Source organism: Stereum hirsutum (assembly GCF_000264905.1).
Source record: "Stereum hirsutum FP-91666 SS1 unplaced genomic scaffold STEHIscaffold_2, whole genome shotgun sequence".
Lineage (NCBI taxonomy): Eukaryota > Fungi > Basidiomycota > Agaricomycetes > Russulales > Stereaceae > Stereum > Stereum hirsutum.
The window spans coordinates 1,884,874-1,911,764 of NW_006763132.1; the positions used below are offsets into that span (position 1 = coordinate 1,884,874).

General features: G+C 50.7%; 7 protein-coding genes across 7 annotated transcripts; 3 read left to right on the forward strand and 4 right to left on the reverse strand.

Moving 5' to 3' along the window:
- Positions 1-173: 173 nt before the first annotated feature.
- Positions 174-1,615, reverse strand: STEHIDRAFT_152812 (uncharacterized protein; the record flags this gene model as incomplete). The annotated part of the gene is made up of 3 exons (XM_007299881.1): positions 174-659; positions 731-766; positions 818-1,615. 3 exons carry the CDS (start codon positions 1,613-1,615, stop codon positions 174-176), a joined length of 1,320 nt encoding a protein of 439 aa, XP_007299943.1.
- Positions 1,616-2,381: 766 nt separating this feature from the next.
- Positions 2,382-5,855, reverse strand: STEHIDRAFT_91147 (SART-1-domain-containing protein). Its single transcript, XM_007299879.1, has 10 exons — positions 5,599-5,855; positions 5,505-5,528; positions 5,151-5,338; positions 4,968-5,069; positions 4,716-4,897; positions 4,533-4,641; positions 4,407-4,465; positions 4,114-4,339; positions 3,103-4,048; positions 2,382-3,027 (listed from the first exon to the last, which is right to left on the reverse strand). Exons 1-10 carry the CDS (start codon positions 5,757-5,759, stop codon positions 2,625-2,627), a joined length of 2,400 nt encoding a protein of 799 aa, XP_007299941.1. The 5' UTR covers positions 5,760-5,855; the 3' UTR covers positions 2,382-2,624.
- An 882-nt stretch (positions 5,856-6,737) lies between these two features.
- Positions 6,738-8,217, forward strand: STEHIDRAFT_72918 (A1pp-domain-containing protein). Its single transcript, XM_007299390.1, has 9 exons — positions 6,738-6,876; positions 6,995-7,059; positions 7,140-7,151; positions 7,216-7,263; positions 7,324-7,387; positions 7,474-7,600; positions 7,695-7,802; positions 7,876-7,928; positions 8,004-8,217. The coding sequence occupies exons 1-9, from the start codon at positions 6,743-6,745 to the stop codon at positions 8,077-8,079; spliced, it is 687 nt and encodes a 228-aa protein (XP_007299452.1). The 5' UTR covers positions 6,738-6,742; the 3' UTR covers positions 8,080-8,217.
- An 816-nt stretch (positions 8,218-9,033) lies between these two features.
- On the forward strand, positions 9,034-11,401 carry STEHIDRAFT_128122 (general substrate transporter; the record flags this gene model as incomplete). Its single annotated transcript, XM_007299882.1, has 13 exons — positions 9,034-9,079; positions 9,158-9,173; positions 9,330-9,461; positions 9,523-9,559; positions 9,614-9,714; positions 9,782-9,812; positions 9,870-10,019; positions 10,084-10,409; positions 10,479-10,562; positions 10,616-10,844; positions 10,913-10,956; positions 11,016-11,161; positions 11,232-11,401. The coding sequence occupies 13 exons, from the start codon at positions 9,034-9,036 to the stop codon at positions 11,399-11,401; spliced, it is 1,512 nt and encodes a 503-aa protein (XP_007299944.1).
- Positions 11,402-11,799: 398 nt separating this feature from the next.
- STEHIDRAFT_152816 (NAD-P-binding protein) lies at positions 11,800-13,056 on the forward strand (the record flags this gene model as incomplete). Its single annotated transcript, XM_007299883.1, has 8 exons — positions 11,800-12,057; positions 12,151-12,205; positions 12,265-12,378; positions 12,534-12,599; positions 12,654-12,722; positions 12,775-12,803; positions 12,869-12,962; positions 13,016-13,056. 8 exons carry the CDS (start codon positions 11,800-11,802, stop codon positions 13,054-13,056), a joined length of 726 nt encoding a protein of 241 aa, XP_007299945.1.
- Positions 13,057-13,249: 193 nt separating this feature from the next.
- Positions 13,250-16,061, reverse strand: STEHIDRAFT_91158 (peroxisomal acyl-CoA-dehydrogenase; the record flags this gene model as incomplete). Its single annotated transcript, XM_007299884.1, has 16 exons — positions 13,250-13,590; positions 13,694-13,846; positions 13,940-14,078; positions 14,145-14,222; positions 14,297-14,466; positions 14,522-14,546; positions 14,609-14,620; positions 14,684-14,844; positions 14,939-15,009; positions 15,081-15,132; positions 15,194-15,211; positions 15,265-15,352; positions 15,410-15,528; positions 15,590-15,636; positions 15,708-15,954; positions 16,014-16,061. 16 exons carry the CDS (start codon positions 16,059-16,061, stop codon positions 13,480-13,482), a joined length of 1,539 nt encoding a protein of 512 aa, XP_007299946.1. The 3' UTR covers positions 13,250-13,479.
- A 3,701-nt stretch (positions 16,062-19,762) lies between these two features.
- STEHIDRAFT_144556 (uncharacterized protein) lies at positions 19,763-25,958 on the reverse strand. Its single transcript, XM_007299885.1, has 13 exons — positions 25,824-25,958; positions 25,421-25,767; positions 25,283-25,363; positions 24,570-25,231; positions 23,877-23,971; positions 23,224-23,755; positions 23,087-23,141; positions 21,979-23,018; positions 21,782-21,910; positions 21,414-21,703; positions 21,113-21,347; positions 20,494-21,042; positions 19,763-20,432 (listed from the first exon to the last, which is right to left on the reverse strand). The coding sequence occupies exons 4-13, from the start codon at positions 24,801-24,803 to the stop codon at positions 20,040-20,042; spliced, it is 3,552 nt and encodes a 1,183-aa protein (XP_007299947.1). The 5' UTR covers positions 24,804-25,231; positions 25,283-25,363; positions 25,421-25,767; positions 25,824-25,958; the 3' UTR covers positions 19,763-20,039.
- Between the last annotated feature and the right edge of the window lie 933 nt (positions 25,959-26,891).

Below are 26,891 nucleotides of genomic sequence, written 5' to 3' on the forward strand. Positions count from 1 at the left end.
AATCAACCGATAGTAGTGATCATGACCATTACAAAGTATCCGATGCGTTCTGAAATACAGCGCAACGCAAGGCCTACCTCAATAGCCTTGAATGTCAGACAAAGCTTCTATCCCCTTGTGATCACTACAACCCGTTATGCTCCTATGGGCAGGAGGGCTTATGCGCATCGAAGTTATAGAAATTCCTCCCACCTGAACACATAATCATTCCGGTCTTGGCCCTCCTGAAATCGCACCTGTATTGTAGCCATGTATGACTGAGCCGGGACGTCACCCCCGAATATAGTGTTCCGGGCGAACTCTCCCTGCTTGATAGTTACCACGGCCAACGTCAATGTCTGTGGCCGTATAGCGGATTCAAACCCTGCGACAGTCTGGGAAGGAGGAGCACCCGTCAAGAAAGAGTCGCTGCCCCCTGCCGTATCCCGAAACGTGAAGAGTGAATATGCGATGTCGCGAAATTGTCGACGCTGATCTTCCTTCTTCTTCAATTCCACGAGCTCAGCCATGGATACTTGTCCGTGTGGCCTTAAGGCTGTCAGGTATTTGGATGGACCGAGGGCGAAGAACGTGACGGCCCGCAGGTGAGGGAATGGGAGCGAGATGGGGTCGGATGCAGGCGGGGCGCGATGTCCGAACATGGAGATAAACTCTTGTGGCTGACGGTATTATGATTGGTGGTCAGAGAGGCGAGGGGGTGCGAGCTGTTTGTACAATGACAGAAACGCACCCAGACTATGCGGCTCGACGATATATGGTCATTGTCCTGTTATTCGAATATGAGCGCAATGAAGAAGACTCAGACGGTAGCACGAACCTGTTGCTCGCTGTAACGATTAATATCCGTCCCTACGCGAACCTCCGGGTCCAGATCGACGCATACCTCCTCCAGCTTCGCACATCCCCTCCCAACTAGCATTAAATCATTCTTCGTCATCATCATTCTCTCTTCGCCCTCCAACATGTGCAAGCTCAACCTCCTCAACTCTTGACACTCCGCAATTGCGTGCAGATGAGGACGATAGTCGCCGGTCAACGTTAAATTCATCAATGTAGCTCGAACAGCAATAATGGCGGCAGACAACGAGGCTCGGTCTGTGTCCTGGGTCGCAATGGATGGAGAAGATCCTACCGGAGCGACGGGAGGTATTGACATATCCAAGACTGTGAGGGAGGTCATCTTCTGCGCGGTGTGAACGAGGAAACCCGAGGCCAATGCGGAGACCATCGATGCCCGAAACAGCTTGAGCGTCCGCAAACGGCTCCAAATGAACCTGTCTGCCCAGTATTCGATGTCATCGTCACAGAACTCGTATCCCCACGATTCGAGTGTCTCCAAGGCCGGTGTGCGTTCCACATGTGGACTTGTCTCGGAAGTTGAAAATGAATTAGAGCGGAGATGCGAACGGAACGGAAAGGAGTGGGTAGGTTGATTGGGGTTGGCATTCATCGATTGCTCCCTTAGCATATGCAGTTTCAGACGACGGAGGGTCGCGGACTGGAGCATCAAGTCGAGGACAATGGGGAGAGGCTCGGTTGTGGTGCTGGGGCGCACTTGCTTGTATACATCGAGTGAGGTAAGATTGAGGTTTGGGATTGGGATACTACGTGGCATGGGGTACCCGCTATAGTGGCCAATATGGATTTGACATGTAGGATAGAGTTCCAACAGCAATTCGACAAATGCAGATGGAAGCGATATGAGTGAGTCCCACCTGATTGAGAAAAGTCAACGAAGCGGCTTCAGTATATGTTCACTTGCAGACAAATCGTAGGAACATAGCTCACCGGAAAGACTCGAGGCTGAAATGACTCCCGTGTTCTCGCAGAAATTGTGAAATTGAGTTCACCACTTCCTGTGTCTTCTGATGGTCCACTCTACCATGCGATTTACTTTGAACCTTCATAGTTTTTACGAACCGGAACATGGACAGGCAACCCTGTATTCGTTCCATGGGCCAAGGGGTCTTAATTATGAGGTGCCTCCATATGTGGCGTTGAGAAAGCTCGTAGAATTGGCGATTCGCAAGTGCGGCGCGGAGAAGGGCCGGGCACGATAAGTGACGTAACTGAATAAAGGTACCAGCATGACGTTCTGTTTGAAGCCAACTGTATCGGATACAGCAGACGCACCTCCGTGAGTATCATGCCAATGATCTCGTCAGGTATAGGAGGCATTGCCTCAAACAAACCTGCTGGGCCACTACATGTCAGATACATCCAGGACACGTCCATACTGTCAAAATCTCTGCTAGGATGAGATAGAGATTCGTCGTGCCAGTGAGGGACCAGATGAAAGCGCAGAGCTGACGAGGGCGTCTATTTGGGACGAACCTGGACGAACTGACTCGCTATTTCGGTGCCGAAGAGTTCCCACAGTATTGTGTTTGTGGCGCCAGCGGGAGACGTCGAAGAGGACCCAGCTTGCCAGTGCAGACTAAACAAGGGACAGAGATGTCACTGGGACATTAAAAAGTTTTCATAGATAGAGATGTCCCATACAAGTCCAGGCTCGTACCAGTGCGTCAATACAAAAGACCTGCCGAACTCCAGATAGCAGCAGCAGCAGCAGTGCCACGTAGAGCCTTTCGACTGAGCTGAACAGTCAGACGAAAGCAGCATAATCACTGATACCTCTGCGACTTGCTCGGTGGCGTCCCACCCGCATCCTCCCCAGCCTTCCTCTTCAACCCGAACGTAACCCTAGTCCGATCTCCCTGACCTGGAACGGGCGTCCCCACACCACTACCACTGCCATTGCCAACTTCGTTGAACCCACCGCCGCCTCCAATCCTGGCAAACCCAGGCTTCGGCGCCGGAGACCCCGTCTCGCTTCCAAGGGCAGGGGAAGCCGAATGAGTGTTGTGCGATATGTGGGGAGCGGGCAAAGTGATGAAGCCACCATCGAGGGTCTGTGAGGTTGCGGCTTTGGAGTCTTTGTTGGACTTGGCCTTGGATTTCGACTTCTCAGTTTTGCCTTTGGACAGGGGCTGGGGGTCGAGGAACTCTGTCGCCTGTGGAACGGCGCTAGGCAACGAAATCAATCGTTAGCACAAGAATCCTGAGGTCTATGTACGAGGAAGGTTAAACGCAAGTACGTACCCTCTGTTTCCAACCGAAAGGACGAAATGAGCTTGTCCAGTCTTCTCCTGCCTCATCTGGAACGCCTTGCTCATACTCAACGGCGTATCCCCACTGCTCATCGCCTCCTTTTTCTTCTCCTCCTCGATCTTCTTCAGCCTCTTCTCCGTCTTCATCTTTCCGCTACCCTTCCCGTGGAACTTATGACTCAAGGCCTTCCACGCCTCCTTCGGACCCAGCTGCCTCCCGAACTCGTCATAATACACGATATTCACATCGGGCTTGTAGTTCTTGAACGCTTCCAGGTTAGCCCGCGCCTCCTGCTGTTCGCGCAACCGGTTCTCGTACTCTCGCTGCGCCTGATCCTTATTCGACCCCCGAGAGCGCAATTTCTCGATCTCTCTCTCAGCGACACGACGCCGCTGATCCGCAAGCCACAAATCGCGCTGTAACTGAATCTTCTCCCGTTCGGTCTGGTCTGCACTCGGCGTGGCGAGGATGCCCTGTTGACGAAGAATATTGAGCGTGGAGGCCATACCAGAGTTGAACGTCTGCTCCGTCGACGTCCCCACGGCCACATCCTCCGCTGCAATACCGGCCTTGCGTTCCTCGGCCTCGGTATGCTTAATCGCGCTCTCGATCGCGTTCAACATCGCCTCAGCGTCCTCTTCGTCCTCCTCCTTCACTACGACTTCACCCGCCTCGATCTCCTGCACGATCTCCATGGGCTCGTCTCTGGGTGTGGGCTCAGTCGGTGCGGGGGTACGTGTGGGGCTTGATTCCTTGGGTTCCTGTTTGACGGGTACGGGGTTATGGGTGATCGCACGGACAAATTCTGAGGTATCATCGAAGACAAGACCGCCTTCGCCTGAATCGTCGTCATCGTCGATATTGGCGCCGGATGCTTCGTCCTCAATCTTCATTGCGTTCGCGGCATCTTCTTCTGCGCGGGCCCTCTCCTCTGCCACTAAACGATATGGACGTCGAAAATTAGTATTGGGACTGGAGAAAGTGAGATTGGAAATGACTGACCTTTCTTCGCGACTTCTTCCGGCGAGAGTTTCTTTGTCTTGATCTTTGACCTTCTCGTACGTGCGAGCGCGGCTTGCAGTTCATCGTCGTCCACGAAATTCGCATCCAGATCGCGTTGCACGGGAATAGGCTTCTGATCCACGTCCATGGCGTTACTGTCTTCACCGTTTGTGGGCGGTATATCGTATTCATCGGCAACGCGGCGTGATGGACGTTTCTTCTTGGTCTACAGGACAGTGATTCACCGTAAGTACAATGATTCTTATTAAGAAACGAAAGGTATCGGGACCGACCTTGGGTTTTTTGAAGCCAATATCGCCTGGCTGAATGTAGTCTACGATTTCGAGATTTTCTACGATACGAAGTGAGTATTCAGTTGATAAGATGATCTATACTGGGTGGCAGAAACATTGACTTACTTGCGTAGTCAATCGAAAGCAATGACTTGTTGACGGACGCGGCAGCTTGTTCTTTTTCAAGACGGGCGGCTTTGCTGCCTGATGGCGCTGAAGCTCCCAAGCGAAATGCCTATGCCACCACCCGACACGTAGAACGATACTCAGCACTATCCATGACGAAAATACGATCAGGAGAGGACTGACCGTATCCTTCGGACCCTCCAAAAACTCGTCGTATTTAGACAAGACAGCCCTCTTCATACCTTCTCTCCCAGCAACGAATTCTTCGTCGTCGTACCCAGTGTAGTCCCGCCGCTTGATCTTCGTCTCGTTGCGCTCCTTCGTCTTTTCTTCTTCTGCCATCTCAACGTTTTGCAGCTCATCCTCTTGAGAAAAACGAACACGAAGGACAATATTATTTAGGCGATCGGAGAGCATAAGAGAAAAAGACCCTACCTTCATTATCCAAAATCCGACTATCTTTGAGCGTAAGTATCCGTGCCTCTCCCTCGTCCATACCCTCGAAGTCATGGCTGACCTTAAGCCCCTCCAGGTCCTCTTATATTACAAGTAGAGTGCACCGGTATAAGGCATCAGCGTCTACCAAAACACAACCTTTTGGAACAGCGAATGACTCACTCTCAGTGTAATCATCACCCTGGAAGATCTTGTCCATGCTCTCCAACTCAGCCTGCCTCTTCCTCGCGAGCTCCTTCTCCCGTTTCTTCGACTTCTTCAGCCATTTCAGGGTATCGTCTGTGTCCGCATCGGCGTCACCAAGTGTGGCTCCCTTGAGCGACGAATTGAGCTCCTTCTTATTCCTCACCCTACACACGAAGGACGGGTTCCATGAGCACTAGGTTCCTTCAAGCACGCATGATTGTGGTCGTATTTGGCGTTGTCTGGGCATCCTGAAAGCCCAGAACAAGTGGTAGAAGCAACCGCTGATAGACCAAAACAAAAGAGGGGGTACAGAAGGAAAGTGGCACTCACTTGGCTATCTGGTCCTTGATCTTCCTAAATACGCAAGGCGCGACAAACAATCATTATAACTTATACAGAGAAGATGGAAACGGGAAGGACTTACTTTGCCGTCCTGTCCTTCGCCTCCTTGTCGCGCTGAGCAGCATAATTGTCCTCAGCCTGTTTGTCCTTGTCGTCCGCGGGCGCTTTGTCGTCTGTTAGAGGCTTGAGACCGAGCGAGATACGAATCTTGTTCGTTTCCTCCAAGCTGATGCTTTCCTCCATGGCGTCGCAGATATTAGATGGAAAGTAGTGAGATTAATTCGTGAAGCTGGAACGTACGCGACGGTGGCGAAGTGGCAAACGTGAAGGTGATGGTGGTCGGCGACTGTGACGTTTCATCACAGAATTCGAACATTTCTCATTCTTAGGTTTAGGAGAGATGTTTCCCTTCTCGTCTCAGTTTCACACAAAATGATGATTGATATAGTATATTTGGGGTTAGGGTTAGCCTAATTAAACGACAAAAGAATGGCCCGCCCAGCCCGAGGGCCGGAGCGGGACAGGAAAATATTGAGACGGTGCACGACCCATAGGGCCGTACAAACCGCCAGGTTCCTCTGGGGACAAGGTCGCCGTGCAATGGAAGAACCCAACGGCCGACACTCCCAGGTACATGAAGGGGAATATCCCATCAAGGTAAGTATGCCTTTTCCAGATGTCGAAGGCGCGGTTATGAAGGATGGAAGGGTGCGCACGGACCAGGACGCGGAACGCGAGGGAACGCGCGTGTCAGAGCTCGGTTGGTATGGTCTGTACAGCTTAAGGACACCTTCTGACCATTGTAAGTCGCCTCTGCCGTCCCCTCAACCATAAAGAACATATGTCAGCTTGTGTATGAATGAGGGAGAAATAAATTGAGAAGCAAAGCGCTTACCATGATAAGTATAGCGATAGTACCACAGTCAACGAACGAGACCTAACTTTTACACTGCACTGATGGATAGTAAGGCACATACGGGTTACACTGTCCTTAGTTTCATGGGACTATATACACTCTCCAAATGCTCTCGAAAAGTAGGCCACCGACGAGGAGTAGATGTCCGTAAAATTAATATGTACAGGCGCCACACCATCTAAGGCGACACGCCGGAATCTGCCGTCGGATCCATATCGGGCTCTGACACATTGACAAACTCGAACTCGGCCTTCTTCCACGCCACCACCCACACTCTTCACAGATCTGAGATCTGACTCTGATGTCTGAGATGTCCCGAACGATACTGAGTCTCGCTCAACTCCCAACTCTGCGCGAACTCTACGCTCGCTCCGTACTGAAAAAGCCTTTGTCGACGCCCAAGTTTCCTGCTGCTGCGGGATTATTGGATCGGGTGGCACTTTAGTACGTATGGGTCCCGACTTGCTTTCATGTACGCCCCTTTTCGGCGGTACATATCTTGAGTGGAGGCAAGCGATCTCAGGTAGTGTGACTGATAGCTGACAGTTATTGGCCGACATAGTCAAGGCGATATAACGAAAGTTGAACTGCATTCAATCGTCAATGCGGCAAATAGAAGTTTGCTCGGTCAGTATCCCAAGCTTCAGTACCGTTAACATATCGGTCCATAGATGTGCTCATTTGTGTGCGTTATGCTTCGATTCTAGGTGGTGGCGGTGGTATGTCGAATATCCACTTTTACTACACAGCCGGTCAAGTTAAATTAACGCAGCCCAATCGCAGTCGACGGTGCCATCCACCGGGCGGCGGGGAAGGAGCTCCTTGAAGAATGTAAGATATCCACATTTCTGTTGTTCGAGTGGACATTGACCTTATAACTTTGTTTTTCAGGTCGTACTTTGAACGGATGCGAAACCGGTGACGCCAAGATCACTAAAGGCTACGACCTACCCTCGTGAGCTATATTACTTACTGCACCATCCTCTTCCGACTGCATGTCTGCTCACATACTCATTCGAAATTGGAACTGACCTGCTGCAGAAAACACGTCATTCACACCGTCGGTCCCATCTACGACGAGGACGAGGACGAGCAATGCGCTGAGGAGCTCTCTTCATGCTACTCAAAGAGCTTGAAACTGGCCGTTCAGAATGGATTGAAGCAGATCGTAAGCATTGGGAATGCTCTTCCACCTCCAGCTTCTTTACGAAGATCCACTTATCTGGAAACTTCGTTGGTGACACGGCGTTGTATCTACATAGGCATTCCCATCAATATCCACTGGGATATACGGCTATCCGATAGATAGCGCCACACACATTGCATTGAGGGAGACGCGGACGTTCCTTGATTCGGATGAAGGCAAGGAGGTCAGTCTTTTTCTGCATTTGTTCTCAAACAATGACTGTCAACAATACTGACAAATTGCGTTACTCATCTCAGTTCGAAAGAGTCGTCTTCGTCGTGTTCAGTGATAAGGATAGAGAGACATATGAGTGAGTGTTACTTTCTGCTCACGTCTCCATGCTCGCCGCGTCCCTCACAATTGACTTGGTGGTCCCCATTTATAGGGAGCTGCTTCCACTGTACTTCCCCGAGCCCGCTGCAGAACCCGAACCCGACAGCTCAGCGCCTTCCGATTCTTGAACAATCCCTATCATGTGCTGTGATCATGAGACCCGCTCACCCTGCAGAATGAGCATAGGTCTCATGGCCTGCGTAGAAGTTTATAAACAATGTATTCTTGGTGTCTGTTAAGTACGAAGTTTCCCCAATTGTATCAACAGGCTGATATTATTTCTTGGCTCTACGGAGTCTACATGCCTCACACAACTGGATGAAGATGGCCATGCCGAGAGCGTAGAGTCCGGAACGCTAAGGAGCGCTCAAGGCCGCAGGGCCGGATACGCAGGCTTTCTGAGTGCCAGAAACCCTTGAGGCTGTCTGAGGTCGGCCTGGCCATAGAAAATGTCCCACATTCATGGAACGGACCTCGTGGTTGTGAACGATGATATCTGAGATCGGATCCGAAGACTCTTCCCCAGAGTGCAATCGTCGTTCTCCTCTTCCCCACAACGCTTCTTTCCTATTTCCCCGCACTTCTTCGTCTTCGTTCTATTCACACCGTCTATCCTCTAAACTCGAAAGGTACCAAACATTTTCCTCCTCAGGATAGTCAATCCTGCTCCTTTGCTTCAAGTCCGCGCTTGCAAGCTCTCCGGCCCGCTCGGTGTCTATTATAAAGAGTCGGATCCACGCTCACCATCAGCCTCATGACCACTACGACCACCTTTTCATCGACCAGAGCTCACGACATGAACCGAATGACCTCGACAATGAGACCCGTAGTTTCTCCGGAGCACGTCCCAGACCGTAACGGAATAGTTCGTGCGAAGACGTATAAAACGATGGTGGGTCTATCAGAGGGCGTCCCACTGGTAACTTACCATAACTCACTCGAGAAATACTCTGTTTGCTTGACACCTTCACAGGTTCTACCATTCGCCCGACTTCTTCGAGCTTAACTGACGATCAAGAACAAGCATCCACGCAGTTTGGTTCGTTGGATTTGAGGTCGACGTTCAACGAGTTACGAAGCAGATGGGGTTAGCCTTCAATATCTTCGTCGCGACATTCTGTTCCATCGGTAAGCCAGCGTCCTGCTCATTTATTGTCTTCGGACCTTGATGTTGCGCGGCAACTCATTCTTTCTGCCGGGCCATAGGATCGTTCTTGTTCGGGTGGGTATTTTTCACATCCTCAACCTTAATTCGTCGCCATCCTGAACTACGTCTTCCCCTTACATCCCCGTTTCTCAGATATGATAGGTGAGCAACACTCAAGCCCTTCTGCTCTATATCCAATACGGAGATGCTGACGGGCGAATTCTCGTTCAGTGGCATCATCTCTTCGGTGCTTACATTCAACACCTTCCTGGGCGATTTCGACAATCCAAGCCCCGCACTAACGGGAGCAATCGTCTCAACGTTCACGGGCGGATGTTTCTTCGGCTCTATGGCCGGCGGTTGGTGCGTTCTCGTCACTGGTGCTTTTCAGCTACAGACAGTCGCTGAGAGAATGCGCGTACAGGATAAGTGACAGGCTTGGTAGAAAGATAGCCATTCAGGTACGAGCTTGTATTGTTCTAAAAGAGTGCTTGCAAGGTTAATTATTGCCGTAGATCGGCGCAGTGATTGCACTGTGGGGATGCGCGATGCAGACTGGAGCGCGTAACATCGCGACGCTGTTCGTAGGGCGTGTAGTTGGAGGCCTAGCGATTGGGTAAGCGCACTTACCTGCATAATGGCATATCGACATAGTATTGCTGAACGTGCCATGTTTGTCCTAGACTTCTGTCAATGACCGTCCCCCTTTACAACGTACGTCTCGCTACCAATGTATACCTTAAATCCCATTAATCTGTGCGACATGTGTAGACCGAAGTTGCACCCCCGAAGATTCGTGGATTTTTGGTCGGCTTGACTCAACAGATGCTTGGCATCGGTTTCATCGTCGCTAACTGGGTCGGCTACGGCTGCCAATACCTCGACGGAAGTTCAGAATGGCGACTTCCTCTAGGCCTTCAGGTTAGCAGCCAATCCTGTCGTCGCGCATTCATCCCCATAAGATTTACGCCGCATTTTTTCACAGATGGCGCCAGCGTTCCTCCTCCTTGTCGGTATCCAATTTCTTCCGCAAAGCCCACGTTGGCTCCTTGAACAAGGCCGGGACGACGAGGCGCGCGAAGTTATATACAAACTGCATGATGTCTCTACTCCCGAAGCCAAGGCCGTCGCGGACGCAGATTTCCTCTCTATGAGCGACACCATCAAGGCAGAATTACTCATGAAAAGTAAGAGGGTTAGCGATTTGTGGGCGGATGCAGGGACGGTGAAGCGGTCTTTGGTCGCGATTGGGGTGCAGGTGTTCGGGCAGTTTACAGGTGTAAATGTTATCAACTATTATGGCCCAAGAATGTAAGTACCGTTTTCTATGACTATTATGTCGGGGGAGGGTGTGTACTTACCGCAGCTACATTGTTCTAGGTATGCTTCCCTGGGCATTGAAGCCGGGAAGCTGCTCCTGATTCAGGGTATCTACGGCGCCGTTGGTCCTATTACCAATTTCATGTGCGTATCATTCACAACATTCCTCGACTTCAATCTCACAATTTTATCCACAGCTTCATCACGCTCATCCTCGACACCGTCGGACGAAAAAAGCCCCTTCTCTTCGGATGTGCCGCAAACGTCGCCCTCTTCTCTGTCTTAGCTGCTATCCTTGCCTCTTTCCCTCCAGGCGATGGAGTTACCAACTTTGCAGCACAGCGGGCTGGTATTGGCATGATTTTCATGTTGAGTATTGTGTTCTCGTTGAGTTTCGGTCCTGTCAGTTGGGTGTTAGCTTCAGAGGTCAGTCAATCCATATCAGCCTGGCTCATAAGGCCTACTTGCTAAGCGCCATTAATCATTTTGTGCAGGTCTTCCCCACGAGGACGAGAGCTATTGGAACAGCCGCTGCGACGTATGTGACTGATATCGTCTAACGAGAGCTCCCATGCTAACCAGTTTCTCAAAATTTAGATGTGCAAATTGGGCCATGAATGTGTTGATCTCGGAGGTCGCGCCCATTGGACTCGACAACTCAGGATATAAATTTTATATTCTGTTCATCGTCTTGAACGCAGTAGACTTCATCGTAATTCTATGGTTCTTCCCCGAAACTAAAGGTACGCTGCTTTGCATATAATCTTCTCGCAAATAATTGGCACTGATAAATCACGACGCACCGCCATATAGGCAAGTCCTTGGAAGATATGGCGATTGTCTTTGGAGATAAGGTCGATCCTCGAGAGATATTGCATGAGCATGGCCGGCCGACGACGAAAGAGCAGAATGGGAAGGTGCACGGAAGTCACGAGAAGATCTCTATTGGGGACCATGAACATCACGAACACGAAGCTGTATGATATGTTGGGTGAATTGGTTGCATTTTTTTCTTCAATCACGTTCATGTACTTCTATTTCGGTAATGGGGATCAATCAAGCAATTGTTGAACCGGACTCGGCCGGGAGGCTCCGGGAAGAACCTCCATTTCCTTCCCTTGGCCTTCTTCTTCCAAGTTCCAACGGGCCAACACTGGTCAGACTCCGTTGAAGGGAGTACATATCCTCACGCGTTCTTCAGCTGACAAGAGTCAGGCGCTGAGCGCTGAGCGCCGCTGCTGTTCACATATGTGCCTGGGCCACTGAATGGACTAAAGCAGCGACTCTATAAAAAGAGGTGCTGTACGGCTTTGCTTCTCTCCATCAACCGCCTCTTTCTCTATCGTTCGACACACTTCAGACTCGAATACCTGCCTTTCTAATGTCCCCAACTCGTGTAGCAATCGTCACCGGTGCAGCACAAGGCATTGGTCGTTCCATCGCTCTTCGTCTAGCCGCCGACGGCCTCAATGTAGCGGTGAATGACGTGGAGAGCCAAAGGCAGGCTCTAGACGCTGTTGTATCTGAGATACAGGCGAAAGGCAGGAAAGCTGTCGCGTTAACTGCTGATGTGTCATCTGAGGAGGACGTCAAAAATATGGTCGAGAAGACGGTAGAGCACTTGGGGAGGCTTGACGTGGTATGGTCATCATCCGAACGAAGTCCATCAGCGAAGCTGATGAGTCCTGGGCCTCTTTACGAGAAACCTAACTTCCTTCCTCACGATTGGTAGATGGTTGCGAACGCGGGAATCGGCGGAGCAGGCAAAGGGAGTTCTATCCTCACTGGTATTGTTCATCCATCGGTCCTTCACTGATGATTTTACGTGCGCTAAAAATGCTTTCAGTTGACATGGAACAATGGCATAAACTCATGGGCGTGAACGTTGACGGTGTAGTCCTGTGCTACAAATACGCAGCAATACAAATGGTCAAACAGGGAGAAGGCGGCAGGATTATTGGTACGTGCATTTGATCATCACCGTGACCTGCTCGCTCTGTATTCTCATTCCCGATCCTGACTCTCAACAGGAGCGTCCTCAGTTCTTGGAAAGAGAGGCACGTTGCTTACGATTGGTTCACCCCAATATCATCCTTAGCAAATGAATTTCATCAGGGGTCAAGGGAATCGCACCGTACTGTGCGTCGAAATTTGCCGTCCGCGGGATAACCCAAAGTGTTGGTGCGTAACTGAGCTTCATTCAAAATTTAGCAGACGAGTTGACTATATAAGCAGCCTGTGAGTTGGTCGAGCACAATATTACCGTCAATGCCTACGCACCTGGTGTAGTTGACACGGCAATCGGTGAGGACACGTACGCTACTTCAGTGATTCACAGATTTGACCATCCACAAAGTTAAGATGGGCGTGCAAACTCTGAAAAATGTGAGTACACCTTTCTGAACACGTCTAGACGTCTGACATATATCACTTATATGTGAACACCACAGGCTTTGAACATATCGAACTCACGTACGGTCGACAAGGAGGCCATCGCGAGCTGGGTGTCCTATATCTCCTCTCCCGAGGCGAGTTTCATCAGCGGTAGGTCAATCGTATGAACTTCGTATCTTTGAAATATTGACATAACTTTCTAGGTCAAACCGTCATCATCGATGGAGGGGTACAGTTTGATTGAAGCGGTCATATATATCATTCGTACCATACTGTAAACTCCTTTTGGCTCAAGGGTGGACTATATTCATTGGACCATATGGTGTGCAGCCAAGATTGCAGCGAACGTTTATCAAAGCAGAACTAATCGGCGGGTTGGTCGGTCGGTCGGTTTACAGAGAGGAAACTATGTTCTTCCGCAAACTCCAGATTATTGTGTCAGGGACAATATATTGTGATTGTACAGATAGTAAACTATACATAGAATGTGGAAATCCAATCGAGAGTGAAATACTATGAGAGTACAAAAATAAATGGCAACCTAAGTGAACTTGGCCCGCCCATCCTGACCGGGATACTCGTCTTATGTATACAACTACATCCTTAATAATAACCCTCGTCTTGACCCTGCCACTGCCGGCGTCCGTAAAGCACCGCTATGGCAAGCTCACAGCCTCGCATTCTTCGGCATAGCCCTCATCGCCTGCCTAACGCCTAAATCGCCGAGCACGTCCTCCGCACCTCCAAGCAACGCGTCGAATGGCGCCGTTCGATAGGCCTGCACCACGGGAACAGCGACCACAGCGTATGTCAGTATACGGTTGGATCAGGTACGAGAAGTGGAAAGGTACGAGAAGTGGAACGGCACGAAATAAACTTACATGCTCAATAAACCGGCCCATTCCACTCTTCGTGATCCCCCGTCCACCGAATATCTGGACTGCATCCCTCGCCGTCGTTTGTGCTGACTGCGTGCTATACATCTTCAAAAAGGCGATCTGACCAGCAAGTTTCGTCGCCTGCTCCTTGTACGACTGCACCACCACATCGAAAATTATTAAGGTGACAGTCAGGATGCATACCAAGGGGGCGAAAAGAACCGAAGAAGATACACATGAGAGGCGTACCATGTTGCACATCTGGTGTGTGATGCTCTCCAACCAAGCTTGAATACTCTCCGCACGGGCGACCATATTGGCTATCTTGTTCCGGATGACGGCCTGTGATGCGAGGGGTTTTCCGAAGGCTTTGCGCTGGTTAATCCATCTACATTTTCGAGGAGACCTAATTAGTATCTGAACATCATGGACACAACACACAACCATGACTTACTTAAGGCACTCCTCGATGATCAACCTCTGGCTCCGCGCCGATGCACAGCACATGACCCATCGCTCGTGGTTGAAGTTGCTGCCGTCAAACAAGGGCGAATTTCAGCACTGAATACTGGCTGAACGTTGCCGAGAAGATGACACTAGACACACCTCAGGATGACGAAAATACCTCCGCCCTCAGGGCCGAGAGTATTTGTTACAGGTACCCGGACATTGTCGAAGGTGATATATGCCGTTTGGGCGGTGGTGGAGTACGAGGTCTTGATGAGTTTGGTGGAGACTCCCTCAATGCGGGGAATAAGAATGACGGTGAAGCCATCCTGGAAATCCTCAAATTAGCCTTAGTTTGTTCGCTGAACATCGAACATGACCAACCTCGGTCTTGCAACCAGTCGTAAAGCTATAACAAAGGTATCAGCTCGCGTTCATGTAATTCCACCATGTCCGTTTTCTCATACTCACTAATCTGCCATGCTGGACGAAGCACAGTCTTATCAATAGGATACTCAGGTGCTCAGGTAGGAACACAGAACATACTGTCCGTTCGTAATCCACTTCTTCGTCCCGTTAATGATCCATTCCTTGCCGTCCTCACTCTTCACCGCGGACGTCTGCATCCCCATCACGTCGCTACCGGCATGGGCCTCTGAGATGGCGAGGCATATAAATTTCTTGCCTGATAGGATCTCCGGAACAATCTATGTCGTGACGGGACAAGGAAACGTAAGTGAGAGGGATGAAGTAGGAATATGGGAGATGGGAGAGCAGGAGATATTATGAGACCACACATACGGTCTTCTTCATCTCGTCTGTACCGAAGTTGAGTAATGGTGGCAAGCCGATGACTTTGCCACCGAGAATACCTGATGTATTGCGAAGGAACATCAATAGTCGACAAGGGCAAAATAAACCGTCGTAATAAAAGCATGAGTACCATCTCCATAACCTCTTGCGCCACACCGGCAAATTTCTTGCGTGATAATAAGCTATACGGAGAGCTCGGTAAGCACGGTGCTAATAGAAAAACCACGACAATTGGACACCTACTTCGTGAAAATAGTCGAACTATAGGGAATAATTAGAGCTAAGATTCGAATAATGGTATGAGACTGGCGTACCTCTTCGGGAGTTACCAAGCCATTCATAAGCTTTAAGCCTTTGAGATGCTTTCCGGGTCCCATTCGCATTGCGTGCAAGTTTACCTCCCTATAAATAGTCGTTGTTAGAGAGTTTCTCTGCTGCCACCAATACAACAGGACGAACGTCATCTTGTCGATGACCTCTTGACTAACGCGCTTGCCATCTTCTTCGCGTGCTTGGGCATCTGGATAGATGTACTCATCCACAAATTGGCGCATTGCCTTCTGGAACTTCCTGTGCCCCTGCGAGTCGAGTCAGTTATGAATATCGATGTACATGACTTAGAGTAGAGAGAAGACGAACCTCGGTGAAATAAGGACTATGGAAGCCCTCTGCTAACCATGATGGCTCTGCAAGTACCATTATTGCGCATCAGCACAGCTCCGCATGCTTCCTATACACAAGTAGAAAGAGTACGCACCAGCATAAGGCACCTTGCTGATCTCTCCAGCAACTTTGCCCGTGATGATGCTCTGCTCTCCCTTAATCGTCCCGATCTGCAAACGCGCGTACTGCGGCTTCTCGAGCACCTCATGCCTATGCAGTCCGTAGAAGGTCTCGGTAGCATCCTGACCTGCAACTTCGGGGTCAAGAAGAACTGAGGCACCTCCTGGATGAAGGTCTACGAAGCGGGAGAGGTCGTATACTTTGGCGTCAACGATGATCCACTGCGGCCCATCCGTCTCGGTCAGCACAAGACTAAGCGATTGAGCAAGAAAGAACTGACAATATCGCCGTGTTTATTGTGCTGGCCACATTGAGAAATAGTAAGCATGGATGATTTCTCCCTCGAGCGGACACTTCAAACTGCCAGCACACCTGCTCGATCTCCTCTCTTGAGAACTCCTTCATGGTCTTTGTAGTGGCCATGTAGTCCAAGAACGTCGCAAAAAATATAAAAATAAGGTCAAGTAAATGATAACTGGAATCGAAAGTCAAGTGTGGGGGTAACAAAGCACTTAAGCTTGAAGGACCGATAGGAGTTTATGTTCACCTGCGAAGCACAAAATGCGGGGAAATGAATTTCAGCTGCTGATGTGATATTCGGAGGCACGCGAGCGACCGGAGGCCAATCACGTTGCCGCGTTTTCAGTGGCTTACCGGCGCAAGGGCCACATGTTAGTGGGTGCCACCCGTGCTAGAAAACCAGTGTAGGACTCTGTGTAGGATCATAGGTGTGTTAATCTGGCATATCTACAGACCGATGAGACGAGCAGATGGTTGCATCCCTTCCCTTGAAGCAGTCCCACGAAAGCATACCCGAAAGGAGTCAGATTACCCATGCTACAGAGAATAATGTATAGTTAGGACAGCACCGCTTGCGAATAATACAAGTGAAGGATTAACAATGCTACATCCTAGCCTTGGACGAGTCACGTTGCGCACAAGTTACTACATTTCAGACGTAGAGGGTGATTCATCATCGAAATGTCCTATCTATCCTCAATATTGATGTTAGCAGATACACCGTCCTGACCCCCGACAGACCATCGATTTGTCCGAATCGTATCCCTTTCCCTGGAGCTCCCAGCGCGAGCACTACAGGTCGCAGGCAACTCTTCGCCACAGCGCGACGTTCCAGGCCGTGAATCACTCCATCCTTCAACAGTAATAGCACTGACCTCCCTACCTCGATCCTCGTAACTGCCCTCCTCATCTTCCAGCCATTTTCCTTTCCCCACAGCTCTCGATCTGCCCGGAGAGCCGTATCTGGGACTTAGCTCATCAAAACCTTTGTCATCCGCATGACCTGACCCCAAACGTCCCGTCTCGTCATGGTTCGAAAATTCCAGGGTACCGATGGTGAGCTCGGTGAGCTCGAATGCTTGGACTCGATTTTCTTCCATCTTGTGGTATTGAACACGGAGGTTGATCATCATACGACCAACGAGGATGATGTAAAGTCTGCAAGTGTTTTCAGAGGATTTGAGCATCCGGAGACAGTGAATGGAGACGAAGAGAACATTGATGACGAGAATATTGAGCGACTCACACATTTACTATCGTCCCTGCCACTGGACGGAAGGCGGGCTTCGCCACGGGTCAATATGATAAAAGAGAAAGTATCAAGACAACGACGAAAACCCACTGCAGCAGTCTAGTATCAAAAATCAGGGCGACGATCGTCAGCTTTCATTGAAGATTGAGTGAAATATGACAGGGACGAGAACCCACAAACAGCACCACGATGTTCATCAGATTGGCTACAAATAGAACGCTAGATCGAGGGGAATTGCATAGAGAATGCGAGCGGTTCAGTGCTCAGAGAGGTACCGGGATTCATGGTCGATTTACCCACCTCCATACAAGAGTACCTGATAGAATAGATTGAGAACCAAGACCAACCGTCGGAACAGTGCATATATAACGTACCATCTTGTAGAATAACTCTCCACAGCGTAGCATGATTTTTCCAGCCGAAAATTAAGGCTTTGTGTATTGTGAGAGAGAATATTATGATGTCGAATACTAAATTGGCGGCCCATGGCTCTGCCAAAGCTGAAGAAAAGTGGGTGCATCAGTGAATGGGATCGAAGCCAGGAGAACAGATAGGACATACCTAGAGCGCTTTGACGTCAAAGAGACGAGAGGGATTGCCATGAACATTTAGAGGCACGCCATCGGACGAACGGAGAGTTGGGAGACGTACAGGTCTCCTGAGATGGGCACCGGGCACCCTAAAGCCTCATACGCAATAAGCACATCCTCCGGCTCTGAATCGCTTGGTTTCTTGCTGAATAACGCCCACTAACGTTGAGAACACGAATCGTAATTAGAAGGTCTACATATCGTCGAAGTAATTGGAACAAGGCTAGCATACCACAGTGATGCTATTGACGGCGAATAGCGAAATTGCGAGGATGGCAATCACGATACGCCGCTGTGTTCCAGAGTAGAGAGCTGCAACACGATGACTACAGGATACTAAACCGACATTTGTTTTATCACAATCTACGAGGAAGTGGTAGATGTAAAGACTAACGGTTCACACAGCATTGAATGATGCTTTCAAGATAGATCAGACATGTCGTCAATACAGGACATCTAAAAGATCAGGCGGTTAGCGTCGGGAATTTGATGATGATTTGGGAAGGCATGCACACTCACAACCTCGTCAGAGGGGGGTCGACAAAGGTGTGCATGATTATGAGCGGATATCCCAACAGAGCAAGATATCGCGTGATGAAAAAAAGGATTGTTCCATAAGTAAATAGGCCTTTGCGACGCCAGTAGTATTGGATCTCGTGAGTAACAGTGAGCGTGTAATCTGAGCGTCGTATCTGTTTAGAGCACGCGCAAGATCAACGGAATGGTTGGAGCGAACCATAATATAAGAGAGCTGCAACGCCTCGCATAAGCTTCAGACTGATCACCGATACTATCGGGAGCGATGCGCACCATAGACTACAAGATTGATCGATCGAAATATTCGCCTAGAATTGAGATAGCCCGACGTTAGCCTCCCGGTCAAGCGATCCATAGAGCCGTGAAGATACATACAGGTTGAGCACAGATTCCTCCTTTACCGACAGCGAGTCGCTCATAACGCTGGTCGCCCCCCCCTCTATCTCAAAACATGCGAGCTCCTTCTGGCAGAGATGTATACGTCTTCAGATGGGGTTTGGCCGGGGTAGATGACCAGTGGAGCGCGAAGACGAAGCAAAGAGAGCAGTACCTGATGGTGGTTTAGAGCAAAGCGAGGAGGGCTTCATCGACGCTGAAGCAACCGGTCACAGCGAGATACAGAATTCCAAGAAAAACTGACGGCAACACAAACATATTTGTAGTAGCATGCAACGGGGGTTTCGGCAAAACAATCGTCCGGATCGTTGCCGCTAAAGATCTTTCAACATTCGATATCCGTCGTGGCCGACTGTCCGTTAGAGATGGTTGGACCACTTACAGTCGAAGCCGTATACCTGGTCTCCTTATGGAACTGGCTTGACAACAGGAGGTATCCGCGACAAGATCCGCGATGACTTGAGCCGCCGGCACGGAAATTGCGTCTCTGATTTAAACCTGTTTAAACCTTGTTTAAACCAGTCCAGGAGCCGAATGCCAATGATTGTTGCTTTTTTTTTGGTAGGGTCGAACGTTGGTCGAACGCCATCGTCGACTGACCCCAGGTTTTCGCTCGAGTGCAGGATTCGGAGGATGGTTTGGGTCTCTTCATTTTTTTTTTAAAAACGACAGCATGCCCAGAGCGATATCGGGAGATCGTAACTTACATTATTGGAAAAAGGAGATCTGAGATAAATTGGGCGGAAGAGGGTCGGCGCTTCAAAGACGACGGCAAATGCCGTCCGTGTCAGCAAGATCGAATCGGTGGTGACTCGTGCGAACAAAATTCGCTGATCGCCACACCTTACCAGCAGCCCTTGTCATCGTTCTTAAATCGTTCCAGCCAGCAGCCAATATTCAATCTCGATGCATCCACGTAGTTGGATTATACACAAACCAAAAACGCACAACAGACAGGGTACGAAGGTAATCTAACAAAATCCACCACAACGCAAAACGCTGAGGAAAGTTGAACATGCAACGACAATAAAATACATCTCGAGACCGGAGACAAACACAAGCCAGACAAAAAAAAAGGACAAAACAATCACCTACAACAGCAACACTACCCCCCTATGGTGCATTACTGAGCACAGCCGACACAGCCTAATATAACACAAGCAATAACGAAGAAAAATAAAGGTGACCCGGTTTGGGCCACATCGAGTCCGTCGAATTTCACATTCGACATCTAAGATCGAGTAGAGTGCTCGTACTCTTGGGGGTATGATCCAGCGCCACCACCAACTGGCGCATTGCCAGGACCCACACCCACACCATTCAAGCCCACAGCGCGCGACCCCGCTGCCATCGAACCATTTCCGTACACCGCCGGTCCAGGTGCCCTCCACTGTGTCGAGACCGGAAGAGCAGCGGATGAACGTTCGGCACTGGAGGAGTACTCCGCGCTTGCGCCGTAGTTGTTTGTAGTTGGTGGTAAGACATAGGGGGACGGTGAGGTACTTTTACCGACGTTGTAGGGAAGAGCACCTATGGGAGGAACCGTACCGGCCGGAGTACCAGACCATTGTTGAACGGCGGCACCATTGGTGCCATTCACGCCTCCAGGAAGATACGAACGGTACTGAAATGACAGATCATGAGGACGAGGGTTCAAATATATATAGGCTAAAATGACAACTCACAGCCTGCGACGTGCCGTACCCGTTAACATATCCACCTCCATTGGCCATTCCGTAGCCGGTGCCATATGCTTGTGTTCCATATTGGGCTGTATGCGACGACGAAGGATAGCCAGGTTGCTGATATCCCATGTTGGACGACGAATAAGGCGAGTACGGTGCAAGGGAGGCATGGCTCGACCTTGGATCGGGTCTCCACTGCACAGATCCTGCAGGGAGGGGACTGACAGTCCGTGGATCCTTAGCAGCAGCGAGGTACGGCGGAGACTGCGTAGAGCCACCAGCAATGGAGTTGATATAGGTCGACGTTGGTGGATGGTGAGTATAAGAGCCCGCTTGAGGATGCGATCGGCCGTTGGACATGATGCCTTGGGATGATGACCGAGAATATGTACCATTGCCGTTTATTTGCGAACGACAACGCTGGCAGACGAATTCTTCTGCGTCCCAATTCCGTTGTGGTCGCCCGGCTTTGCGATCGACCATGTCGTGGCAAGCTATATGTTGCCATTTCGAGCACTTGCCACAGCAGAGGAGCGCGAGAGCTCCATCCTGAAAACCAAACCAAATATCGATAGACTGTAAGTCATGGCCTTAGATGTTGATGGAAGGCTGAACAGACCTGATTAAGACCTTTGCGTCCGCAAACTTCGCAGTCCAACTCCCAGTCATCGCCAGTACTAGTGGGAGTGTGCGTTCCACTCGTAGTTGTGCCGCGCGTCTTTCCGGTGGGCGTCTTCCCGGTGGGCTTCGATGGCTTCGAAGGTTTATGAATGGGCTTCGCTCTCTTCCTGGGCTTGGGTGGCTCAACTTCCTCGTCGCCGACGACATCGATAGTAGGTGTGCCAACGTTAGAGCTGTGACAAATCACAATTGTCAGCCACCTAAAATATAATGCCAAGAGGCAAACGAGCCAAACTTACCTCTGCTCCGCCGTCTGCTCCTTGTTCAGCCTCTCCCTCTCCTCCTTCTCCTCTCTATCCCTTCTCCTCTTCTCCCTCGCATTCTTCGCCTCCTCCCTCTTCTCCCTTTCTTCCTCCTCTTTCTTCGCCCTCGCCTCCATCCGTTTCGCCCGCGACATCTTCTCTTCCTCTTCCACTTTCTTAAGCGCGGCGAGCTTCATCTCTTCCTTCTCGCTCTCCTTCATCTGCAGCCGAGATGAGCGCTTGCGCGAAGCAATGGCTTCTTCCAAGCGTCGCTGGTTCTCGATTTCCTGCAGATGTCGTTAATTAATTAATAAAGCACACTAAACCAAAAGTAGCGCGAAGTCTAATGGACGAGAGGGACTAACCCTGAGTTCAGCGACGATGGTCGGAATGATGATCTGGGTCAAGACCTTGTAGAGCGACTTCTCAGTATAATGTGTAGCGTTCTCCCAGCGCTCAGCGATATGCTCCCAATCGTAGAGCGTGACGCAGAGCTACAACATCGACAACAACAGGAACGATAAGTCAGCTTCAAAACTGACAGATATGACTCAAGTCTCACCGTCTCCCATTCGACCCAGTCCGCCGGTGGTTTCCACTCAGGTTCGGGTTCGGGCTCAGGCTCCTCCACCGTCTCCTCGACGGGCAGTTCGACCTTGACGGTCTTCCCCTTCCCCTTCCCCTTCCCTTTTCCTTTTCCTTTCCCGTTGACCACGGCGCCCTTACCCTTGCCCTTGCCCTTACCATTGCCATTGACAGCCACCTTCTCATCCTTCGTCGTCTCTGCCGCTTCGGAATCCTCATCCTCACTCAACGCCGTCAACTCGCTGATCGTATCATCATCATCCTCCAAGCCTGTCTTCGCAGTCTTCTCGGCCTCCAAGCCTGTCTTCGCAGTCTTCTCGGCCTCCAAGCCTTCGCCTTCGCCCTCACCATCAGCCTCCTCCACGACCTCAACTCCCTCCATCAACCACTCCTCCGGTACACTCTGCCACTCCTTCTCCTCCTCCTGCACCGTCCCTCTCAACCTCGCACTCGTCCTCGTCCCCGCCACAATCGGCGTCCTCGCCGACCTCATCACCCTCCCCCCTTTACTAGGACTCCCACCAACACCAACACCAACACCGTACGCAGAATCAACAGGCGCAGCGCCACCCCGGGACTTTCGCGGACTCCCACCGCTGCTCTCCATCGCCGCCATCCTCTGCAACGCCGCCAACTCTTTCGCCTGCGCATCCAACTTCAAATTCGCCTGCGTCTTCGCAGCTCGCGATCCCCTTCCCGTCGTCGACGTCTCCACTACGGGCGCCTCGATCTCTCTCCCTTTGCCCTTGCTTCTGCCACTGCTGCGGCCTGTTGGGGGTGTGGCGGCTGTGGCGGCGGCTCGAGTAGATCGGGCGGGGATGACGATCGACCCAGCGCCGTTCGCTCCTTTGCGCTTCTTTTCTGGTGGCGGGAGAGTCTCGGGTTCTTCTTCGAATTCGGCGTCGGAGGTGGGGGCGGGCCGTTTCTTGGGCGAGGAGGTGCCGGTGGGGCGTTTGCGTTTGGAGGTTTTGGAGCGGGGAGGTTTGGGTGGGATATGTTGGATCCAGAGGCGGTCGGCTGTGGGGAAAATAACAATGAAAGGTAAGACGAGATACAAAATTTAGGATCGGATATGAGAGACGTACGTCCAATGAGCCAGTAGGCATTCGACTTGGAGTCATAACCGATAGGTTCGATTCGCTATAAAGATTCAGAAAAGAATCGCGGGGAAAAAGTCAACGATCACGTCTTAGGCAAAGGGAAATCGGTGTAAACAACTCACCCACGAAGCAGTCTCATCCTCACTCTTCATGATCTGCCTCAACCGAAATGTGTTCTGGAACTGCCACTCAGTGAGGAGATGGAGCGAGTCAAGCTTCTCCAGCATCGAAAGCTCGAGCCAATCCTTGCTCTCGGCGACCTTCTGCTTCGGAATCTCCTCTTCCACCTTGGCTTTGGCCTGATCTGTGTCTTGCTCATTCGAAGGACCGGAGGACGGGTTTTCGCCGTCTGCGGAGGCTGAAATGTTGGTGTGTGGGGCGTTGGTAGGATCTGTTTCGGCGTTGGGCGCCTCAGAAGGAGGCGGTGGTACGGATTCGTCTTTCGACGATGAAGCTCCGGGTGCTGGTGAGGAATTCGGATCCTCTGTATTGCGCCCGTCTATGGTACCATTGGCTTCGCTGTCCACAGCCAGCTCTGGCTGTTCAGGGTCTTCGTCTTCGGGTATAGGTTTGGAGGGCTCGGGGCCCATGGGATTCGCAGCTGGAGCTCGCTTGAGATATTGTTTACGGAGGGCGGTCTGCCAGTTGCTGAGACTAGTTGAGGATATGGAAAGGCGGGGAAGGTCAGAGTCGAAGTGTGGAGATAGGGGGAGGGAGGATGATAGAGGAGAGTTGGAGAGGATATCAGGGAAGGGGGAATTAAGGAGACACTCACGAGATTTTGCGGTCGTAGGAGAGGCAGTAGAGTAGTCTTATGATGATCTTTGGAATGACGAGGGAGGTTGACCGTGTAAGGTCGTCTTCGATGTCCTGTGAGTGGGAGGAGAAGACGGACGTCAGATCGGGGACGACATGATAGGATATAAATTATGCGGCGTGAAATTTTATTGGAGAGCTGGAAAACTGTATGGGCTCGCTACCATGGCAATAAGGGCCACATTGGCTTGTGAAGACAAGGTGTTCATTGCGCCACTCATAGACATATAGGCTACGGAGCCCACGGACCTGCGCAAAAGTGTGGGGTGCGGAGCAAAATGACCATGAATGTCGATAGGACCATCCAAAGAAAATTTTGTGGTGATTCTGGATCCGAACACCAAGCTGAACGGTGGTAGTACTCATGGGTGGGACAACCTCGCCCGTGGTGACACAGTGAGCGCGATGCGTCTGGACAATGGGCTGCATAACCGGAACGACCAGGCTAGGAATACCTGGCGAGTATAATCAAGGCCTTCGCAAGCTCCTCCAACATATGTTTCCTCCTCGCCACACCTGTGGACAGAGCATCCTGAAGACATGACGAGGGGAGAGGATGCTCTCTTCGTGTTTGGGCCCTCCGCACAGCCTGAACGACGCGTGGCAACGAGCCAATTCCCTAACAGACACCATAATGAACGCGAAAACTCACAGATATTTTGACATCGGGCATATTGAATAGAGGCTCGAAGGTGTAGAAGAACTGGCTGAACGTAGCCCACTTCCATTGCTTCCGGAGAAGGGAGACTTGGGGATAGAAAGGGTCCTCATTGACGATGGGTTGGGCGACGACGAGATGCGCGTTCTTGTTGCGAGAGGCAGTGGACGAGGACGCGACGGCGGGGGTGGCGAGCGCGGCCGAGCGCGTCTGGGAGCGACGAGGCATCGGGGCGTGCGCGCGGGGAAAGATCAATCCTGCTTTAGCTAACTTGGCAAGCCGTTATTGTGCCGGTCTTCTTTGCTCGGCAAATGTTGTCGCGCGTCTTCAACGGAAAGATATAGAAAATAGCAGTAGGCTGTAACGACGCTGTGTACAAATAAAAGCAGAAGCCGTGGCGAGCAGGCGCGGCGCTGTGGAGAACGGCGAGGACGGGGGTCTGTCGGTCGACAACAGCAGCGAGCGTCCCGCAACAAACACGGGCCCTCCTCGGCTATCTCCGCCTCTTTCCCACTCCGCTCGCTATTGTGTCTGCTTAGTCAGTGTCCATCGTCTCTGCAGCCCCGTCCTCTTCTTCTTTATCTGTCATCTTCATCCTCTTCTTCAATCTTCCTCTCGCAGACTTCGACATCTCTCTCTTGACCGGTTTTTGGTACCTTTACATTTGCTGATCAGCTTGGGATTTCCGTGTCATTGAATAGACTTACGTCGCGCCTTTCTGTACAAGAGAACTAAGTTCACGTCGGCAAAGCGTCACTTTCATGTACGCTGTCCTCTTCATCTTCACGCTATATTCAGTTCCACGGTCAGTCCTCATCATTTGCTGAATATTAACCTGTACGCACTGTTTACTACCACTCAAGGCCGTTTCCAGTGTCTTCAGGAAGTCCTCCTCGCCCTCGTCTTCCTCACCTTCTGTCTCCTCCAAATATCCGATTTGATTATACTGATGCAATCCCTGCACCTCCATAACCTTATTTGCAGCCATAGCTTTAACATACTCTCTCTTGATGATCTCCACCACTGAAATTAACCGGGGAATAGTTGATGTTGGCAGATTAGGATTCGCCGTTCCTTTCTTCCTGTTGTCTTGCTCCTCGGTCTCTCCTTCTTCTAGCTCTTCTGCGGGTACTTCTTTCCGTGCAGGTTTCGCAGGCAGAGTATGCAGAACGAGAGCCTTGTCCTCGTTCACCTGTCACAATTGAATCAGAACACACAAGTCAACGCACGCGAGTAAATCGTACTTGCCTCGAAAAACTGCAGTGCATAATCGACCCACGCGTTGATCTTGCCGTGGTTCGTAATTCGCATCTCATGCACCTCGAATGGTGCTTCATCTGGTTCTGTGACTGTTGCTGCTGTTGCTTCTGCTGTTGTGGAAGCCATGGTAGAGTGGCGGACACGGAGAAAAACGGCGCGTCGCTCAATGACGGTGATCGCGCCTGAACAACGCGAGAGCCAGGCTGTCGGGCTCAGGTTTGCGCCACACCATAATGTGTTCTTCGGCTCAGTGAAGTGTCGGTTTCGTCGACAGATACCCTAGTGGAGAGGTGGATCTTCACTTTAGCACTTCATGGTTAGTTTGCTATCACTGGAGTATTTTAAAAGAGGCCGTTGCGGACGTATCTCGAACAGACCCTGGAAATTAATCTGCCATGCTATCTCTCTCGTCATTTGGTTGGTGCACATTCGGTGTGCCTCCTGACACTACATTTACAGTGAAAGAAGACTGTTCCTTAGTTATGCGATTGTAAGGCTTTGCCCACGGCCAGCATATTTCATACAGGTCATCAAGGTAAGGGCTGTCTTCCACGCCCAGCAGATCTTCGCTCGGAAAGCCACAAAAGCTTTCCGGGTCGACACTGCATGTTAGAAGTGAGATCTCGCGCAGCAATGATTAGCACCAGGGTATCAGTCGTGCGAGACGTGTCTTCCTACTAGGAGAGTGAGTGACGATGAGACCTATTCTAAAGCCTTTACTCACGCACGGCGCGGACACTGAACAACCGATCATAGATGAGAATCGCATAGTCTTTTAACAAGCTCAAGTATCAATGACGCTGGGACACCGCCCGGAGACTCAAATTGTCGGAATTCGGCTTTCAAAAGAACTATAGAGTGCCCCGACCTGACCGGTCTTCGTTTATACTTATAGACGAAGAAGCTTAGACGCATGAGACCTACCTCCTTCAGCACAGAATCTCCAAAAAGCCGTTTCGCATCCCCCTTCAAGTTGCAACCCCAGGTCTGTGTGACGATCCCAGCACAACCAAGTCAACTGACGTACCCAACGATGCCAGTAGGCAACATCGATGC

Bases quoted from the DNA above. Each gene is read 5' to 3' on its own strand.
- STEHIDRAFT_91147 (XM_007299879.1), bottom strand. From the start codon at position 5,759: ATGGAGGAAAGCATCAGCTTGGAGGAAACGAACAAGATTCGTATCTCG. The intron at 4,049-4,113 runs GTCAGTCATTTC...CATATCGTTTAG, and splicing joins GGAAGAAGTCGCGAAGAAAG to TGGCAGAGGAGAGGGCCCGC. The intron at 3,028-3,102 runs GTACGTACTTGC...TTCGTTGCCTAG, and splicing joins CTTTCGGTTGGAAACAGAGG to CGCCGTTCCACAGGCGACAG.
- STEHIDRAFT_72918 (XM_007299390.1), top strand. From the start codon at position 6,743: ATGTCCCGAACGATACTGAGTCTCGCTCAACTCCCAACTCTGCGCGAA. The intron at 7,264-7,323 runs GTAAGATATCCA...TTTGTTTTTCAG, and splicing joins GAAGGAGCTCCTTGAAGAAT to GTCGTACTTTGAACGGATGC. The intron at 7,388-7,473 runs GTGAGCTATATT...GACCTGCTGCAG, and splicing joins AAAGGCTACGACCTACCCTC to AAAACACGTCATTCACACCG.
- STEHIDRAFT_144556 (XM_007299885.1), bottom strand. From the start codon at position 24,803: ATGCCTCGTCGCTCCCAGACGCGCTCGGCCGCGCTCGCCACCCCCGCC. The intron at 23,142-23,223 runs GTGAGTTGTTTA...GAATCTTTATAG, and splicing joins AGGATGAGACTGCTTCGTGG to CGAATCGAACCTATCGGTTA. The intron at 23,019-23,086 runs GTACGTCTCTCA...TTTTCCCCACAG, and splicing joins TGCCTACTGGCTCATTGGAC to CCGACCGCCTCTGGATCCAA.